The 21,504-nt window shown below is 31.6% G+C and overlaps 2 protein-coding genes across 2 annotated transcripts; one reads left to right on the top strand and one right to left on the bottom strand.

The window, feature by feature from the left end:
* Positions 1 to 2,614: 2,614 nt before the first annotated feature.
* LOC127737659 (coiled-coil domain-containing protein 85C-like) lies at positions 2,615 to 21,179 on the bottom strand. The gene is made up of 7 exons (XM_052248520.1): positions 21,144 to 21,179; positions 15,496 to 16,543; positions 14,782 to 14,858; positions 13,420 to 13,494; positions 12,825 to 12,944; positions 11,669 to 11,767; positions 2,615 to 6,008 (listed from the first exon to the last, which is right to left on the bottom strand). Exons 2-7 carry the CDS (start codon positions 16,187 to 16,189, stop codon positions 5,175 to 5,177), a joined length of 1,899 nt encoding a protein of 632 aa, XP_052104480.1. The 5' UTR covers positions 16,190 to 16,543; positions 21,144 to 21,179; the 3' UTR covers positions 2,615 to 5,174.
* LOC127737668 (complement C1q-like protein 3) lies at positions 9,085 to 11,467 on the top strand. The gene is made up of 3 exons (XM_052248532.1): positions 9,085 to 9,207; positions 10,037 to 10,090; positions 10,746 to 11,467. Exons 1-3 carry the CDS (start codon positions 9,126 to 9,128, stop codon positions 11,159 to 11,161), a joined length of 552 nt encoding a protein of 183 aa, XP_052104492.1. The 5' UTR covers positions 9,085 to 9,125; the 3' UTR covers positions 11,162 to 11,467.
* Positions 21,180 to 21,504: the final 325 nt, after the last annotated feature.

Raw genomic sequence — 21,504 nt, 5'->3', positions numbered from 1 at the left:
TGTAATGCCAGTATAATAAAATGCTCCGCTGGGGCGCAGCTTGATACGACCGCAGAGGTCGAACCCTGAACAGTTGGGGCAAGTATGGACACAACATTCAAGCTTGATACAGCACTGAATTTGGATTGTAATTAAATATTTGACACAGCATAGGTTTCTGACAAAGAATGAAAGTGGTCTAAGAACTTAAAAATTTTCAATTTACCTATTCATACATGTGATGGACTGTGAAACTCCGATCAGGAGATTGGGAAATTTTGGTCAGGAGATTAGGACTCAGATCAGGAGGTTTTTAATCGACATTAATTTTGTTGTAAATGTAACCGTGTGCTGTAAAAATGGTCTTTTAAAGTGTGTTTTCTTCAACTTTCCATCCAATTTATTATGTTTATAGTACCCTTGTACTTATAAAGTTTCTCCATCTTTATATTCTACATGTTCAATCTAACATTGTATTTTTCCAGTATGTTCTTTAAATTTTTTACTTCATATTCTATAAAACAATCATTGCAACCAGAACATTTGTTTAGCTATCTGCAAATAGTTTATATTTTTTTTTTTCTCTTGCAAATAGTTTTTATTTGCAAACTCAGAAAATCATTTTATCTGTAAAATTAGGGTCATAGTTATTATATAAATTTCAATTTAAGCCTTGAAAGGAAGTCTAGAATCCTCAAATAATTTTCAAATTATTATTTTTTTATTTGTCCTAAGACATTTAAAATCATTTAATAACCATCCTTTTATGATTATTTGTTCAATTTATATTTTATTTATATTCTTTTAAAAATTTTCATTATTAAAAGGAAAGTAACTTAAAACAGGATAAATCAAGGGAAGTAACCCAATAAATACACAGTTTTTGTTACACAACGGCAGTTAGCCTGAGGTAAAAATCGTTGATTACCTGTATGTTTGACACCCAAGCTGACAGGTGAAGCCATATAATTATGCATGTTAATTGATTTACAGGTAAAATATAACTTCAGGTAATGTCAGTTACACCAGATGCCTGAGATGATATGTTGGGCAGAAATTTTTCATTCATGAAAAATTTCATACACGGGATTTTTTCCTCTTCAACGGGAGGTCGGGAGGAGACCCATGAAAACGGGATTATTGTACTCCCGTCGGGAGGTTCACATGTATGCCTATTCAAACCATATCATTATTATTTGCTTTTATATATAAATCAGAAATAACCAATTTAAAATGGAAAATGTTAAAGAAAAAAAAGGAAAAAAAAATCCCCCCCCCAATTTTTTGAACCCCCTTATGATTCATCACCCCCAAACTCAATCCCAGCTTTCCCTTTGTGGTATGGTACCTTGCAGTACAATTTCAGAGAGATTCATACACTTGAACACAAGTTATTGTCTGGAAACTAGAAAAATGCTTGTTTTTTGGCCCCTTTTTGGCCCCAAATTCCTAAACGTTTAGGGCAATTACCCCCAAACTCAATTCCAGCTTTCCCTTTGTGATATGGAACCTTGCAGTACAATTTCATAAAGATCCATACACTTACACACAAGTTATTGTCCTGAAACTAGAAAAATGCATGTTTTTTTTGCCCTTTTATGGCCCCTAATTACTAAAATTTTGAGGGAAAACCCCCAAAATCAATCCCAGCCTTCCCTTTGTGATATGGAACCTTGTAGTACAATTTCATAAAGATCCATACACTTACAAACAAGTTATTGTCATGAAACTAGAAAAATGCTTGTTTTTTGCCCCTTTTTGGCCCCTAATTCCTAAAATTTGGAGGAAATTACCCCAAAAATCAATCCCAGTATTCCTTTTGTGATATGGAACCTAGTAGTACAATTTCATAAAGATCCATACACTTACAAACAAGATATTGTCATGGTCGTATAAAAATGCTTGTTTTTTGCCCCTTTTTGGCCCCCAATTCCTAAAATTTGGAGGCAATTACCCCCAAAATCAATCCCAGCATTCCCTTTGTGATATGGAACCTTGTGGTACAATGTCAGAGAGATCCATACACTTACACACAAGTTATGTCTGGAAGTTACAAAAATGCTTATTTTTGGCCCCTTTTGGCCCCTAATTCCTTAACTGTTAGTACCATAACCCCCAAAATCAATCCCCACCTTCCTTTTGTGGTATTGAACCTTATGGTAAAATTTCATTGAGATCCATTTACTTAAACTAAAGTTAGAGTGCGAAAACTAATGTGTATTCGGACGACTACGACGACGACGCCGGACGACGACGACGACGACGACGACGACGACGCCAACGTCATACCAATATACGACCACAAAAATTTTTTTGCGGTCGTATAAAAAATAAAAACAATGATAAACTAATGTTTAATGTACTATAGCACCATCTATGATCTAACAAGCCATGTATAACGATTTTGCAAAAACAAATTAGTTTAACACTCCAAATGAAGGAAAGTTAATTCGAGATCTAGTACTTCAATTTGAAATATATATAATATCACTATAACAATGAGAATTGAAGGTTTAACATGTGATAATAAAATGAAAGTAGATCATTCAAACAGTGAAGACAAAACTTAATCATAATCAAATTTAGTACATTTATGTTGCATCACAAAACTAGATATAAAATTATGCACCCCCCACCCCCCCCCCCCCCCCCCCCCCCCCACCTGACTTCAAACTTGTTATATAAAGTATGTCTTTAAAACAAATTTGAACACTCCCAATGAGAAGACACTGGTTTATGATACAAGTGTATGCTTAACCTTTCTTGGGACCAAACAAAATCAAATACGAGTCCCAGACCTTTCAAAGTAAAACTGATGAAAAAGACTAAACAAAACATAGTCTCATGGATGAAGTACAAACATGTTAGTTGTTATGCACACCAATATGTGTATTGCAAAAAAAAAAACCTGCTTAAGAAAATATACAATTTTGGATGAAGTTTATTTTATCAAAAGGGAAACAATTCTGTAAAAAATCTACATATTTTCCAATAGAAATTACATTACCTCCCCCTTTACCTTTGATTCTGGAGTTTTCTCCCTTTAATTCCTATTTCATTCAATTTTCTAGACATAAAATGTATGTGAAAGGTAAATCAAAGTTTTTACTTTTAATTGAAAAATTCTTCATTATAACAAGAGTAAAATGTAAGGGAGAAATCATGTGATCCTGTCCAAAATCAGTCTATAAAGAATCCAACAAAGTATAAAGTCCTATGATTTCTATTGACCGATAAAGAACATTCAAATATTTACTGAAAGTACTGGTAAACAAAATAAAACCTTATTTCCTATTTCACAAACGTTATTTCAAATGTACAAGTATACCTTCAATACTTATGTCAAAATCTAATAAATTAATAAATGCATTGTACATATTTACAGAGTAACAAATAGCTGTCACTTTATACAGTTGAAATATTCAAATTCATAAAATATATACTGTACAAAAATCACAACAGAAAAAATTTTGACAGCTACTTGAAGTAAACATTAAAAATAACAAACAACATGTTTTTTTATAAGTAGTTAAAAACTTTTCATGAACTTAAAAAAAAATTCGTAATTTAAAGCAGCTCTCAACTTTTCAAAACAACAGTGAATGGTAATATGATAAAGTGAATGGTCCTTATAAACAAATGTTTTAGAAAAATGCAAATTGTCTTACAGTTGATTTGAACAATTATGATCAATTATGCAAGGTAGTCTAATAAGTAAACTACACATTATTCAATATATTACATGTAAATGCAAAATAATGAGACCTTACTTCAAAAATAAATGTGTTATGTTTGATGAAAGATATGATTGCATTGATGACATTTATTTTGGCAGTGTTCACAAAAATATGCCCTATAACATTGAACATGTTTTTGGTTTACAGTTTATACAATTTTTATATATTATAAAGCTACCTTTTAAACCGGAAAAAAAAATAAAGTATTATATAATAGTGTATTTGTACAAAGAACGTTTACTTTTACACCTCATTTTAAAATATCTAAAATCTTAGATTACTTATTTGTTAGAGGTTAATTTCTATAAATATAAACCCCCAAAAAATAAGTAATCTGCAATATTTTCTATAAATAAAAGGAGATGTGAACTATATGTCAATGAGACAGTAATCCAATGACACAAAATCACAAATATATATATAAACAAAAAATCTTAAATTAATAATTATTCATTCAAAAAGCACAAAAAATAATTATAAACCAATAATATTTATTACTTTAAAAATTATTCACTGGAGAAGTACTTAAACCATAATCACAACTATTTTTAATAATATTTTTAAATGAAGATGGCAAATTCTGAAAAAAGCCTGCCAATATTCAAATAACCTGTTTACCTAAATTCGGTCCTCATTGCACAGTTGCTTGTTGTTCAGTAAGGTTTTCATGAAGTAAAGAAATTCCAGATTAATTCAGCAAAATGGTGAAAAAATTTAAATATAATTTTATTAATGGCATTATTGAGGGCATAATTGGGGCCAATTTTTTCTTCTCCATTTACGATAAAATTTTAAGTAAAATACATGTGGTCTGTAATATTAAGTGTTGAAGTTATCTCTCAACACAATATTGCACAGCCTGAAATGAAACAAAATCATTAACTTGATTCACTTTTAAATGCAAACAAAGAAAATTGTGGGTAAATTAATTACACTTAACTGTTCAATCATAATAAATTTTAAAAAGGCTAAATGCCAGCAGAAATCTAACAAAAATAAATGCATTTATCAAATGTTATAGCACCAATAGTTATAGTTCCTATGTTAAAAGGCCATCCTTTATACCTGATGATGTGATTTCAAAATAATTATCCCTGATAGTGAGAAAAAATGTGTAGGAATTGCAGTCATAATGCTTCTCAAAGGGACTTTATAGGACAAAACTAGATTCCTGGTGTTGATATAAGGGACTGGTGAACATAGAAATCAAAATGATCATTTTTATTTACTGTAAATTCAGAAATTATTGCGAGGTTTTTATTAATGCGAATAATGAATGCGACTGGGTGATAATCGCAATAATAAGAACTCTCATTCTGTATTTGATACATATAAGTGTATGCAGATTTTCCTGAAATCCCAATAAAAAAATCTCACATTTATGTCTTTCTTCAAAAATCGCAATAATAAATGCATGCAAAAATTTCTGAATTTACAGTAGTTTTGGACATTATACACTTAGTGGTAAGATCCAAGTGAAGTATGACTTTGCCTTGGGTCTCTAGGATAGTCTTGAGGTCGTCTTCCTTGATCCCATGACCTTGAAGTTTCTGGTGGATAATCTAGAATTCTTTCTCTGCTTCTTTCACGATTCATGGGATTAGATCTTTGCGGGATGTTTACATCTTGCTGATCTCGACGACTTCTTTGATCGTTGTAATTGTGTGCCATTTCTCTCGAATCAACTGGCTTTCGTGGATCAGACATTGATGTTGTTGACACTCTATCAGCTCTCAATGGCCTATCATAATTCTGCTGACCAAAGGAACTTGGTTTCTGTGGAAGAGGTGGTGGGATATTTTCATAGTTCTGATGAGAAACTGGTGGAGGTGGTGGTCTTTCCTGGTAATGGTAATTAGCAGGGGGAGGTGGAGGGCGGTTACTGTTATGATTGACAGGTGGTGGGGGCGGAGATCTGTACTGATGATGAGGTGGTAGGTTCTGTGAATGAACTGTGTGTGTTATTCCTGGTGAAATGTCAGAACTCATTGGTTCTTCATGGTAAGGACCGAGATGGCCAGTAGAACTTGAAGCAGTTGGATGGTTATGACTGTATGATGGATGGTTTTGTTGTTGTTGAGTGGATTGCTGACTATTGTAATATCTTCCTGATTGATGAGGCATGGGTGGAGATCGCACCTGTTGACGTGATAGTATAGGTTGAGAAACAGATCGCTGTTGAGATGATGAGGGCTGAGATGAAGGTTTAGTTGACTGTCGAGCTGGAATATTTTCGTACAGATTAGCTGACCCTTTTTCTGGATTCGCATCACCAAGTTTCCTCCACACAACCTAAATAAAATAACAAAAGTAGACACACTAAAATGTCTGGCCAATTGTAATTTTTAAATATTTTGATGATCAATGAATGCTATCTAAAGACCTTTTCCCAAATTAAATACATGAACAATAGTTCTAGGGAGACTAATTTCTGATGGAATAGTGCCTTACTTCTTATTTGGTTGACAAGCTTTTTATAGGCTTAACTAGAGGCTCTAAAGAGCCTGTGTCGCTCACCTTGGTCTATGTGCATATCAAACAAAGGACACAGATGGATTCATGACAAAATTGTGTTTCAGTGATGGTGATGTGTTTGTAGATCTTACTTTACTGAACATTCTTGCTCCTTACTATTATCTTTATCTATAATGAACTTGGCCCAGTAGTTACAGTGGAAAATATTATGTAAAAATTTACAAAAATTTACAAAATTTATGAAAATTGTAAAAAATTTACTATAAAGGGCAATAACTCCTTAAGGGGACAATTGACAATTTTGATCATGTTGACTTTTTTGTAGATCTTACTTTGCTGTACATTATTGCCGTTTACAGTTTATCTCTATCTATAATAATATTCAAGATAATAACCATAAGCTGCAAAATTTTCTTAAAATGACCAATTCAGGGGCAGCAACCCAACAACGTGTTGCCTGATTGGTCTGAAAATTTCAGGGCAGATAAATCTTGACCTAATGAACAATTGTATTCACGTCAGATTTGCTCTAAATGCTTTGGTTTCAGAGATATAAGCCAAAATCTACATTTTACCCCTATGTTCTATTTTTAGCCATGGCGGCCATCTTGATTGGTTGGCCGGGTCACCGGACACATTTTTTAAACTAAATACCCCAATGATGATTGTGGCCAAGTTTGGACAAATTTGGCCAAGTAGTTTCAGAGGAGAAGATTTTTGTAAAAGATTACAAAAATTTACGAAAAATGGTTAAAAATTAACTATAAAGGGCAATAACTCCTTAAGGGGTCAACTGACCATTTTGGTCAAGTTGACTTATTTGTAGATCTTACTTTGCTGAACATTATTGCTGTGTACAGTTTATCTCTATCTATAATAATATTCAAGATAATAACCAAAAACGGCAAAATTTCCTTAAAATTACCAATTCAGGGGCAGCAACCAAACAACGGAATGTCCCATTCATCTGAAAATTTCAGGGCATATAGATCTTGACCTGATAAACAATTTTACCCCAGTCAGATTTGCTCTAAATGCTTTGGTTTCAGAGATATAAGCCAAAATCTACATTTTACCCCTATGTTCTATTTTTAGCCATGGAGGCCATCTTGGTTGGTTGGCCGGGTCACTGGACACATTTTTCAAACAAGATACCCCAATGATGATTGTGGCCAAGTTTGGTTAAATTTGGCCAAGTAGTTTCAGAGGAGAAGATTTTTTTAAAAGATTACAAAAATTTACGAAAAATGGTTAAAAATTGACTATAAAGGGCAATAACTCCTTAAGGGATCAACTGACCATTTTGGTCAAGTTGACTTATTTGTAGATCTTACTTTGCTGAACATTATTGCTGTTTACAGTTTATCTCTATCTATAATAATATTCAAGATAATAACCAAAAACGGCAAAATTTCCTTAAAATTACCAATTCAGAGGCAGCAACCCAACAACGGGTTGTCCGATTCATCTGAAAATTTCAGGGCAGATAGATCTTGACCTGATAAACAATTTTACCCCCATGTCAGATTTGCTCTAAATGCTTTGGTTTCAGAGATATAAGCCAAAATCTACATTTTACCCCTATGTTCTATTTTTAGCCATGGTGGCCATCTTGGTTGGTTGGCCGGGTCACCGGACACATTTTTTAAACTAGATACTTGAATGATGATTTTGTTTAAGTTTGGGTGCATTTGGCCCAGTAGTTTCAGAGGAGAAGATTTTTGTAAAAGTTTACGGACGACGGACGTCAGGTCAGGTGAGCTAAAAAGCTAGTATCAAAGAAGAACCTGAAAACAGACTTTAGTTTTTTCTTGGTTATGCAAGAAAATGTGCACCAAAAGTAGTTTCGTCACACTTTCTTGGTTTTTTTTGTATCTATTCAGGTTACTTTGAACATTTGTTTTGTTGATACAACACCTAAATTATTAACATAACTGTTTAGGTATTCCATTAATTGAATTGGTTTATTTCTTTGTAAATGATAAAAAAAAAAAAAAGTGTATAATCAGGCATTACAGAGATTATAGCTAGTTCAACTAAAGCCATGACATAATATAAATAAACTGAGACCTGTTTAAACTATTCTGTAAAAGTTTTGTCAGTGGCGGATTCAGAAATTTTCATAAGGGGGGGCCCACTGACTGCCAAAGAGGGGGCCCCGCTCCAGTCATGCTTCAGTGATTCCCTAAATAATCAACCAACCTCAACCAAATTTTTCCCACAAAAGGGGGGGCCAGGCCCCCTGCACCTCCCCTAAATCCACCTCTGGTTGTACATAAAGTACATTTTCCTGACGTTTTATTAGTTTAATTTCTATATATTTTTTTAAATTCTAATATTACGAAATCATGTGTTTAATGCATTATGAAATTAAATTAAATAGGACATAAGTTCAGAATCTTTCATTTTGTTCATGATTTCTATCCCAATAAGAATTTGTAAACATTGGCAAGAAAAGAATATTGTAAATTTCGAAATTGATAAATGTTTTTGTTAATGCGAAAAATGCAACAGAATGAATATCTCAATAATTGAAATGCAAATTTTTTATAGTATTATTGCGAACCAATGAAACTTTTCCACAAAGTCATCTCCAATTGGTCAATTTATTTAAACATTTGTCAGATTTGTTGTCCCATTGAATAAATACAACTGATTGATACTGGTCAATTGAAATTTTCAAGGTAATCTCTTTTATTAATTCCAGTAAAACGATGGTCAATTGAAGAAAATTGCATGATCAGAAAAAAATTTAATCTACTGACATACATTAAGAAAGCTGTCATGTTATATTGCATGACATAAACTCATTTACCATATCCAATTTCATTTAATGGCTTGTTTTCAACAAGTTAGCCAACTTTATCAATGCTACCATTGTATAAAAGTGTGACAGTAGTGAAACTTTTAGTTTGTCCTGTGTCTTTTATCACAATGAAGCTGACATACTTCACCTATAAACTGATGCTATTGGTGTTTGCAGAAATGGTTATGGGATCTTGTGACACAAAATTAGGTAATATAATTGTACTATTTGTTAATTTATAGGATAACTTACCAAAAAAAATTTTTTTAAGAAACTAGTTACTTGGACTAAAGCTATTGCTTGGAATATTTTAAAATAAAGAGGAGCAAAAAACCGTTTAGTGTGTCAAAGAGAATATTTTAAGCATACATTATACATGTCCAATTGTGAACTTCCAAAAAAGATTTTAATTATATTGTTTATATTCATACATTTTATGACTGTATTATGATACTTTTAATGCCCCCTCCATAGCGGAAGGGGCATTAAGTGTTACCCTTGTCCGTCCGTCCCGTCCATACATCCCTAAAATTGGTTTCCATTCTCTAACTTTAGTTTGCCTCAAACAAATGTTATAAAACTTAAACACAATGCTTATTACCACAAAAACAGATCAAGTTTGAATTTTGGTGGCGTCACTTTAATCGTTCTAGAGTAATGCCCCTTTATAAATGGAAAAATTGCAAAATTTTTAGTTTCCGTTCTCTAACTTAAGTTTGCCTCAACCAAATGTTATGAAACTTATACACAATGATAATTACCACAAAACACAGATCATGTTTGAAATTGGGTGGCATCACTTTTGACTGTTCTGGAGTAATGCTCCTTTAAAATGGAAAAATTGCTAAATCTGTCGTTTCTGTTCTCTAACTTTAGTTTGCCTCAACCAAATGTTATGAAACTTAAACACAATGCTTATAATCACAAAACGGTCTTAACTACATGAATCCTGCATCTGTATGTTGAAGTTGACTCATGCATATTTACAAGGGGGGCATCTGTGGCCCATTTACACATTCTCCATTTATTTTATTTTCAGAGTGTTCTCTCCTAAGTGATCTCCTTGAAATGGCAATGAAGCAAAAAAGTCCAGGTAAGTTTCATATCTAATTTCTTAAATAATTTTTTTTCACTTAACCTTGTTACTCAAAATGTGGAAGAACCTCTGATCAAAACAAACTGTTAATAATCGTTTGATGGGTTGTCTTTTAATTATAGTTACACAAAATATCCACGGTGTCTGCATTGAAAAATTGAATATACACCAATATCAAGTTGTTTATCATGAACGAGTTACACAAATTGACCCAGGGTCAGTCTGCCTAAACTATGTCATCGAACAATTGGTTCTTACTGTGACGTAATAACATACGCATTGTGACATGAGAAATTTACAGGAAAGTGCACAATAAAACTCATCTATTAGATGGTGGTTGTAATTGCTATCATTGAGACATTTAACATGAAAATTATTTCCATTAACTGTTTTGTTACACTTTTTGTTTTATCAATGCACATTTTCTATCTTTATCCTCTCTATTTTGTTTTTGATATTAACACTCCCCCTTTTACAATTAACAGCTGTAACTTGACAACATTGACACTTTCTCTTGACACATAGAAATAGAAAGACTACGTTGACAATAACATACACTACAATATTTTTTTACAAAGGATTTTAATTTAAGCAATTTTTCAATTTTTCAATAAAGTAATAGTCATTTTATTTTTTCTTAAATTCATTTTAGGTAACGGTTGTCAATGTCCCAGTAGAAAAAATATTCCAGCCTTTTCATCTGTTCTGACAAAAAGTCAATCCCTTGGAGCCAAAGATGTTATTAAGTTTGACAAAGTTGTCACCAATAATGGAAATGGTTATAACCCAATCACTGGTATTTTTACTGCACCTATTGCTGGAGTTTATCAGTTTTCCTATACAGTCATGAGTGACACAGGAAAATACCTGGCAGTCTATCTTTCTCATAATAACAAGAAACAACAAAGTATATGGCTGAAAGATACAACTCATGACACAGGATCGAACAATATCATATTAAATCTGCAGAAAGGAGACAAAGTTAAAGTAAAGTCCCATGGCAATTATACTATTTACAGTGATGGTAATTTGTATAGCTCTTTTTCTGGCTACCTTATTGGACAATAAAAATAAATGCTACTGTCATTATATATTGTGAAATAAAAAAATTGATTTAATTACAGCTGAAAGTGTTTCCATGAAAAATATTATAGAATTAGAGTCAAATCTATGTATTTATAAAATATTTGGATAGTTAATAAACATGTCATTGATATGTATCAACATATAGAAACTGTACTGCTCATTTTCTAAGTGTGCTCACTGTTAGAGACAAGAGAATGTATTGTAATAGACTTGTATAGCTCATTTTCTCATTGCACAATGAAAGATATCCAGTTATATATTTTGAATTAAAAATGAAGGTTTAACTTATTATAATAGTTCATTTTCATCAAGAGTTTAAATGCCTTGCTTGAAAACTTTGTTAAGATGTTTGCTCAGACATTGTAATTAAGATTGACACCTAAATTCAATGGGTAGGGCGGAGTAACAGTCTGTTTACTATATACAAAGATTTGATTTAAAAAAAAAACAAGTACTGTATCTTAAATTTAAAAAAAAAATAATACATACATTGCACATCTCTCTGACTATTGCTTTTTCTGTATCATCAAGGTTTTCCCCACCAACGTCCACTTTGGGTCTCTCGAGATTCTCATGAACCTCTAACACCTGTTAACAAAATTGTGATTGATTACAGACTGGACGGTCAGTGCTTTTAAAATTAACATATCATTATTATTAAAAATGAAGATTAGCCTATTGTTAGCTGGACTGTGCAGGGTTTTTTTATTGTGTCTTTAACTTTTAGGACAAATTTTCTAGATTGGCAAAAAGGAGGTTTTTGACCATGTAAAACTGGGGTGCATACAACACTTTGTGCCTGTACCAAGTTCTTTGTTATTTAGTCTTTGTGGTCAGTTTGGTCTGTAGTACTGTGCCCTTCTTTTAGTGTGTCCTTTCAACTTTTTTATGCATACCAGGAAAAACAGGATATTTAAGGAATGACTGTAATGTTTTTTCTGTCTATGAAGAAATAACTTCAAAAATGTGGTGCACACTGAATAACCCGTGTAGTGGGTTATTTAAAAGTGTGCACCACATTTTTTATGTTATTTCGAATAGACAGAACAAATATTACAGTCATTCCTTATTATTTAATTCTAAAAAAGGAGTAAATAATGATAAAAAATTTGATGACGTCACGGTCACATGACAAAATTATGTCTATGAGCTGATAGACAAAACACTTTCAGCCAATCAGAAGACGTGTTACATCCAAAATTAAATTATTAGGGGGTATACATGAAGATATTCCCTAGCTATTTAGGTAGCTAATCCTTTGAAAAGGAAACAGCACTTTTAGTCTTAATGTTGTTCTTCTGCAGCTACTTGAAGGTCTTCATCGATGAGCTTAACACATGTACTTTACATAAACACCAAAACATACCTTGTCTGTTGTTAAGCAAGTGAGTGTGTTGCCATAAAAATGTAGCACCATACAATCAACAATAAAAAAAATCAAATTTATCTTCTTTTGTTCGAAGTTCATGTGATACAGTTTTTCTGATTCTTTGGTTTAAAAAAAACATTTAATTGAACTGCCATTTATAAGCAGAATCTCTGTACATAATTTCAAGTAGATTTACAAGTTTTTTGGTCATTACAAATCTATAGACATGAATCAAACAGTTATCATACCAAGTTTAAAACTTTACGTTAAACAAACCTTCATTGCATGAACAACAGCTTCAGGTTTTGATGGACTTGTATTATCTCCCCTTGGTGTAGGTGTGGCTGACTTCCTGCCACTGTAATTGTCATCATTATTACCAACTGGAGCAGATCTCTGAATAAATAAAATGTAATCATTTACAGAGAAAAAGTTTTTCAATTGAAAAAAAAAAGAAAGATCATGTAATCTTGCAATAGGCCATTTTTTCATGTAGAAAGATACATTAAAAATAATTAAAATCACACAAATTCAACACAAGTCAAAGTCAAAATAAAATAATTAGTTGCACTCATTATTATTATCTGATGCAAAAATATAATGGCAAATGTTTCTGGTCATTCCTTAAGGCTGTTATGTGTATATGTTTGTTTTTACACACAAAGTGTGTTTTATATTCGATCAAGACTAAAGCTGTGATATCTTTTAAACATGTGAGACATTCAACATCTTTTAGCAATTTTCCATTAGCCTAAGTGTTTACCAAATAAAATACTACATTACACACATTCAAAAATATACCCCTATCTTGAATGTTGACTTATGTTAAACATAACTTTCTACAATGTACTGCTGGTTTAAATGTACTTACATTTTCTAACTTTTGTCTTGGACCCTTCCGGTCTACTGGAGGTCTGTACCCATCTGCTGCATTGCGTTCAGATTTCTAAAACAAGAGATTATCTAATTACTTTATACATTGAGATTATATATCATATCAAACTGACAAAACATTTATCTACAAAATGGGATACAACTCTGTTTTTTTTTTCTCTTAATATATTACATTTGGTTTACAAATATTTTACTTGTGTTTCAGTTTTATTTTCCATACTCTTCATGGGGTAACCATCCTGTAACTTTTTCTGTTGCACTGCTGATGCTATTGGAGATTATTCATTGATGTTAATCATCCATAGTATTATTAAGCTTTTATTGTTATTTGCACCATATAATGTCATTAAATATTATTGGGCAGCCTGCATTTATCATATTTATCTTATAAAAAATTACTCTCAAGAACGGTATAAGTGACGCCACCCAATTTCAAACTTGATCTGTATTATGTGGTAATAAGCATTGTGTATAAGTTTCATAACATTTGGTTGAGGCAAACTAAAGTTAGAGAACGGAAACGAAAAATTCAGCAATTTTTATGTTTATAAAGGGGGCATAACTCAAGAACGGTTAAGAGACGCCACCCATTTTCAAACTCGATCTGTGTTTTGTGGTAATAAGCATTGTGTATAAGTTTCATAACATTTGGTTGAGGCAAACTAAAGTTAGAGAATGGAAACCAGCTTTGGGACGTACGTACTGACGGACATACGTACGGATGTACAGACGGACAAGGGTAAAACTTAATGCCCCCTTTGCTGCGGCGGGGGCATAAAAAGGTCCAATTCCTAATAAACCTTCGCCTAAATTATTGAAAGCCATCACTTTGTATTATGCAATTTTGTAAAGGTGTATTGTGTTCACTCAGCTAACAGGTATATAAGATGGTGTTCACTCAGCTAACAGGTATATAAGATGGTGTTCACTCAGCTAACAGGTATATAAGATGGTGTTCACTCAGCTAACAGGTATATAAGATGGTGTTCACTCAGCTAACAGGTATATAAGATGGTGTTCACTCAGCTAACAGGTATATAAGATGGTGTTCACTCAGCTAACAGGTATATAAGATGGTGTTCACTCAGCTAACAGGTATATAAGATGGTGTTCACTCAGCTAACAGGTATATAAGATGGTGTTCACTCAGCTAACAGGTATATAAGATGGTGTTCACTCAGCTAACAGGTATATAAGATGGTGTTCACTCAGCTAACAGGTATATAAGATGGTGTACCTATATCTTACTATAAAGAAATATACCTTGCATACAAATACATCGATTCCTTTTTTGTAAATGAACCCATTATCTTGTAAATTTCATTTGTATAAAACTAACCTGTGCCAACTGTTTCTTTTCTTCTTCAAGATTTCTAACTTGCTCTTCCAGCTGTTGGATATACTGTCTGGTATTGTCTAAACATATAAATACATTAAATATCACTACAAAAACTTTATATGAAATATTATAATTATAATAATAAATAGAAAACAAAAAATTAAACAGCAGATTAGACTTAACTACCTGTGCAGATAATATAATGGAGTTAGGATTTGCTACTATATACATGTATATATAAATTAAAGGTAGTGCCCAAATAATTATTATGTTTTGTAGTCATCTCAGTAACACCTGCTACAATATGTAGTGACTGGCCACAATTTATCATATGTATTTGGATTGACAACATATTTTCAATCATATTTATGAAATAACCATGGCCTGCCACCATGAAAAATAGTGGAAAGGATTAACTTATCAATCCAACAATGAGAAATCCTAAATCCACTAGTATACATTTAAGTGCAGTGTTTATTTTTTCTGTTCTATTTCTTTTCAAATCTAAACATTATTTGAATGTTTAAAATTAACAAATCATGATCTATCAGTAATAAAAAACAACATTTAAAATTTTGGGCGAGTGTCAGGTTTTTAGATATAACTTTTGAAGTTTTTGTGGGTTTTTATCTTTCTTAAAACTGTTGACTAAATTTCAGTGTGATGGGGCAATTATTTATATCTATTGTGGAAAAAGTAATTGTATAAACAAACCCTGATTTGGTCTTTGTTCTGTAGGTGTTGGTACATCTGACCCTGTACCATTCATAATCACACCATTATCTTCCAGTCCGGCAGTTGTACTATTACTACTACCATCCCCGTCATCTCTTAAGTTTGAGTTATATCGCATTCTCTCTTGGTCTAAATATAAACATAGCTCTTTCAATTCAGAATTTTCTGACACCAACTCTTCCTGTTTACTTTCTAGATCTGCCAGTTTTTGCTGATAAGTAGAAACTTCACTTCTCATCACACTTGATGTGTATCGTCCAAATCTCTGCCATTCTCTAGCAAGTTTACGACTTCGTTGGCGGTCATCATCAAGAAAACAACACAAGTCCCGCAACTCTTGGTTGTCATCCTGTAACTTTTGATTTATGTCTTTCAAACCTCTGATTTCTAGCATATATATCTGCAAACGTCTATTCACATCTTTTATTATGCAACTGTGTTCAGCAACTAAAGATCTACTTTCAGATTCTAATCTGCGAATAATTCTAACAAGTTCATCTGACTTTTTCCCTCTTAATTCATCATCCTCAACTTTAGAAAGGGCAACAAGTGAACTGCTAGGTGAAAGAGTCTTGTAAGGTGCTAAACCTGGAGAAAGTGACATGTTAGTGGATACAGATGTACTCCGATTACTAGATCCACTAGTGGCAGACGGCAATGAAGAAACACTCATTCTGATGATTTCACTGTTATCAATTTATGTATATATATAACACAAGAAAATTTTATTGCATCAACATAAATGCCAAGGTAAATCTCTACACAATAAAAGAATCAGCACATAATACAGAAAGGTGTGATTAAGCTGTAAATCAATTATAACCTATAATGTTTTCTCACTTATTTATTGTCTATATTGCTCCAGGTGTTTATTTAATGTTGTCGTCATGTGGTGTCAGATGACCTAATTGTTGATCTTTGAACATTTCTTCCTTAAAAAATATTATAAACTTGTCTGCATAATTTGTACATCTTTTGTCCACAGGATAAATAAGAAATTTGTTCCCCTCAGAACTGTTCAGAATATCTGAAATAAAAAAAAATGAATTGTTTTATCATTTGGGTACATTGCATAAATTTATACATGTACTTGGGATTTCTTCCAAAAATTCTAAAGCAGTATTTTATAAAAGCTCATCCTACAATCTCAAAAGTGTTAAAAACTAAAGCCTTTTTTCAGTATGAAAAATAACTTTGTCAGGCAATAAATAGACTGCTGAAAAGCATGTACATGTTTACATGACAATGATGTGTTATTATGTTAATGACTCATCTGGATGAATTAAAATAAATTTTAACTCTTCTGTTAAAGGAAAAGGTCTGCTAAGGGCTAATTTTGGCCTTAAATTTGAAGTACATCTGATGAAAGATTTTTGACATTTTTTAAGCACTTAAATGTCTACTTCAGTCGATTCAATTAGTTCATGCAAAGGATTTAAACTGATTTGGTCTTTAAAGAGGCATAGATATGAAAAATACAGTTAAAAATCAATCAAATATGCCATAAAACATCACTTTTCGGTTGGTTTTTGTCTAAACTGTAAGTGGCCGCATTCGTATTAACTCTACCTTTATATATGATAATGTTATGTATTATCATCAATCACAACATATATCTAAATATTAAGATTGAACCAAAGTGCGGCCACTTCCATTTAAGACAAAAACCGTCTAAAGATTTGCACAAATGCTAAAATTGTGAAGATTTCAGTAATTTTTCATGAATCAATAATGCTAGTACCTGGTGCATGTGCATTGTATTGTCAAATAAATGGGGAATGTGTCCATGGGACACAGATGATGCCCCCGCTTGCATATCATATAAAGTTATAAAGGGACGCTACCCAAATTTGTACTTGATCTAAGTTTTGTGGTAATAAGTATTGTGTATAAGTTTCATAACATTTGGTTGAGGCAAACTTAAGTTAGAGAACGCAAACGAAAAATCCAGCAATTTTTCCATTTGTAAAGGGGCATTACTCTAGAACAGTAAAAGTGACACCACCAAAATTCAAACTTGATCTGTATTTTGTGGTAATAAGTATGTGTTTAAGTTTCATAACATTTGGTTGAGGCAAACTAAAGTTAGAGAACGGTACAAAAAATTCAGCAATTTTTCCATTTGTAAAGGGCATAACTCTAGAACGGTTAAAGTGACCCCACTAAAATTCAATCTTGATCTGTGTTTTGTGGTAATAAGCATTGTGTATAAGTTTCATAACATTTGGTTGAAGCAAACTAAAGTTAGAGAATGGAAACCTACTTTGGGACATACGGATGGACGGACAAGGGTAAAACTTAATACTCCCTCTGCTACGACTGGGGCATAAAAACAGTCCATATTTATTTAACAAAAGTATTCTACTTTCCAATAAATAGCTAAAAGTTTATATTTGTTAAGCTGAATAAGTTCTGGGTATCAAAAGACCAGGGATTTAGCCAGTATATGACTTCCTATCTTTAGGTGTTTTTTTTTTAATTTCAGTACAGTTTCACACTTATGACAAAATAATATACAAATGAATATACACAGGACACTGATTAACATGATTGACTGTATATCCCAGGAGCAAAGTAAATAAAATATTAAAATTGTGTACAAAAAGAGGTAACACCTAGTTCTAGATTTGCCCCCTTGTTACTTCATCCAGTTTTAGTTAATATGTGGTTTTAAGCAAGAGAGCATTTTCCAGCCACTTTTTCATGTATTTGATATTTTTTTAATTTTTAACATCTTGTAACTTTAATAAATTAATACCTGTGATAAGGATGCATCCCAATTTGCTTTACCTGTCAATTGCAAGTTATTGCCTTTATCTAGATCTGCTTTGTTGGAATGTTTCAGAGAGTTGATTGCTCTTGTTGGTTAAGACCCTTCAGTTTATTCTTTTCATTTGTTAAGACAAGGCGGAGCTACGTTAGCCACAAAGGCTGGAATTCCTGGGAGTTTATTGAAACATCATGGAGACTGGTTATCTGACAGTTTTTAGACTAACATCAAATAAGCCAGTGTTGATATGTATGGTTGTAGGGTATGTGTGTGTGTGTATTTTTGTTTTATTTTTGTTTCCCCCCGTTTGGCGACTTCGTTTGGGTTCAGGTGCTTCATATTAACATTTTGTTCATTGTAGTTTATTGATACCATGTTTGGTATAACTATATATGATTGCATTATTATAATAATAATATTGTAAAAACAACCTCAAATTAAGCAAACCATATTAAACAGTAGTTTATTATTTTTAGCCTGCAGCCTTAATTTTGTGACATCATACAGGTAACATTATACTTAAAACTTTCATAAAATGTGCACTTATCAACAATAGTCCTTGACAAACACAGTATATAATTATTAATCATCAAATCACCTTTTTTTTTATTCAAAAACTTGATGAATTATTAGATGTTTTTTAGATGTTTATAATATCAAAATATTTTTATTTTCATAAATAAAAATTCAGAAATTTTTAAATGAAATATTGTTTTAAATTGATTTGATGATTAATTATTATATGTTACTTATGTATGATTATTGTTAATATGGTGTTTACAGCTACACTTGGTGTTATTCTGTTTATTTACAATATGCATATTAGTTTTTTCGTGATATCTTAACGTAAATATTTTCACATATGTCTGAAGTTTTAGATAAATGTAAATATTTTTTACTAAACATTTTTATATATTTTTTCTTTCGTTTTATTCATCATGTTGAAAATACTCTTAAATCGTAGTTATTAGTTTTAAATATAGTATTTCAAAGTATTGTTGGATTTTTAAGAACATGTATATATTTTGTGCAATGTGTCTCATTAGCTAAATTGAAATGGCTGGACATTGATTTTTCTATGTATGTCTTAATGTTATTGTATAATATGTATGTCAATCAATATGTGACACAATAATAAAATAGATTATTATTATTTTTTATTATGTTATTGTTATGTGTTTGAAAATTGTGATTGTTGTTTTAACTAGTTTGATGTAAATTCTGCATGAAGTTAGCATGTATTTAGCTTTGTATGAGTAAAAACAATGAAGATTGAGTTTAATAATGGTTTGGTATCTTAACATTAAAAAAATATTCAACACAAAAAATTTTTTTAGAAAGTCACTTTATTTTGAAACAATGAAAAAAAAAATATAGCAATACACTAACCGAAACACAATTAAAAAAATATTCAACACAAAAAACGTCACTTTATTTTGAAACAATGTAAAAAAACTTATTTATAGCAATACAATAACCAAAACATGATTAAAACATTATTCAAAACAAAAATCATTTTTAGAAAGTCACTTCATTTTGAAACAACCAACAAAAAAATATTTATAGCAATACACTAACCTAAAAACGATTGAAAAATTATTTAACACAAAACCAATAAAAAGGGTGCGAACGGGTTTTGGGGCGAATGGACTCAGATTCATCATCCAGCCATTTTGCCCAACTTTTTGGATTATTTATTTTTATCCCTTATTTTAACTTTAAAGTTGGGTCTCGCTAATTAGCGACAAGAAGCGTCACGAAGTGACAAGAAGAAACAAATTAGCGACAAGAAGTATAATTTAGTGACAAGAAAACAAATTTAGCATAAAAAATCTAAATACTAATTATTTTAAATAAATAAATATTGAAACATACATTAAATTGTCTTTTTTTAACATTCGAGAAACAAGAGAATAAACTTTGTATTCTTTTATTATCAAGGATATGTTTAAGATAGTATACCTTCAGTTTACAGCATAGTGTATAGATGAATGAATCAATATGTATGTAGAGTCGGCATGGTTAATATATCAAAGATTCAAAATCAAATTGTAATATAATATAATTTTGATTACTTCAGACTCAAAAGGTCAAAATATATATATATATAAAAACATGACTCATTTTTTTTCTGTCTTAATAGGATAAAGGTTCAAATATTTACATTATTAATAAAAAACAAAAGGTATGTACACGAATGTTTGGATAAAAAAGGGGGTCAATTTTTTTATTTTTTTTATTTTTAAATGCCATTTTTCTCTATTTTTTATGGACCCTAGAATAATCAGATGATTTATATTTATAAATCTATTGTTAATTAATAGTATTTTTTCCTTATCGCTTCTTGTCGCTAATTAGTGAGACCGTTAAAGTTCAGTGTGTCCAAAATCAAGAAAAACAATACTGATTACACACAGACTTGGGGCAATTGAAAAATGTAATTGTAATTGCTGGTAATTCATTACATTTTTTTTTTAAGTTATTGAATGTAATTTGTAAAAGTAATTGACAACATTTTCAATTACAAGACATTGTAACCACAATCATTTCACATTTGATTTTTTAATAAGTATTCTTCATGATCATGATGATTCAGATAAAATAAAGAAAAGATCATAGAGGGGTTAGTGTATTCGGTCCGAGTTGTATTGTTTTTAAAGGTATCCTTTACCATTGTTTTCTGTGGTCAAAGTTTTTTTAGTTTTAATAGAAATTGTGGTGAGTTGCTGTCGTACTGTAAACTTCTTCGCGCATGATGACAAACTTATCAAACAAAATATTTGATTTGTAACTGTGTCAGCCTCAGTCATTGCATTTACTTCGCATATTACGAAATTAGATTTTTTTTGGTGTTTACCTGAATTTATCAATGGCGGATATGCACCTATTACATCCGGTTTACCTGCTGATACACATAATCACCAACTGCTTCTTCCATACAATAGTAAACCATAAAGGACCGTGATGTAAATGGTATGGAGTTTCCGATTTTCCTGTTTGTTAATTCAAGGAGATATATGAATACTTTTAATAACAGTGTAAACTATTAGTACAGAGCTTTACATTTCTTAAGACAGATTCAAGGTCCGCCTGAAAATGGTTCACGTGACCTCAACCTCATTTCATGGATCCGCAGTGTCTGTCACTGAGTGGCAGTGATCAACGTTAAGTTGTCGTGATACGGTACGTTACGAAGATACCATAAGCAATATGTCAAC

The sequence above is a fragment of the Mytilus californianus genome, unplaced genomic scaffold (assembly GCF_021869535.1).
Source record: "Mytilus californianus isolate M0D057914Y unplaced genomic scaffold, xbMytCali1.0.p SCAF_4, whole genome shotgun sequence".
Classification (NCBI taxonomy): domain Eukaryota; kingdom Metazoa; phylum Mollusca; class Bivalvia; order Mytilida; family Mytilidae; genus Mytilus; species Mytilus californianus.
The sequence above is the reverse complement of the archived record's forward strand: the minus strand, read 5'-3'. Positions and strand labels throughout refer to the sequence as shown.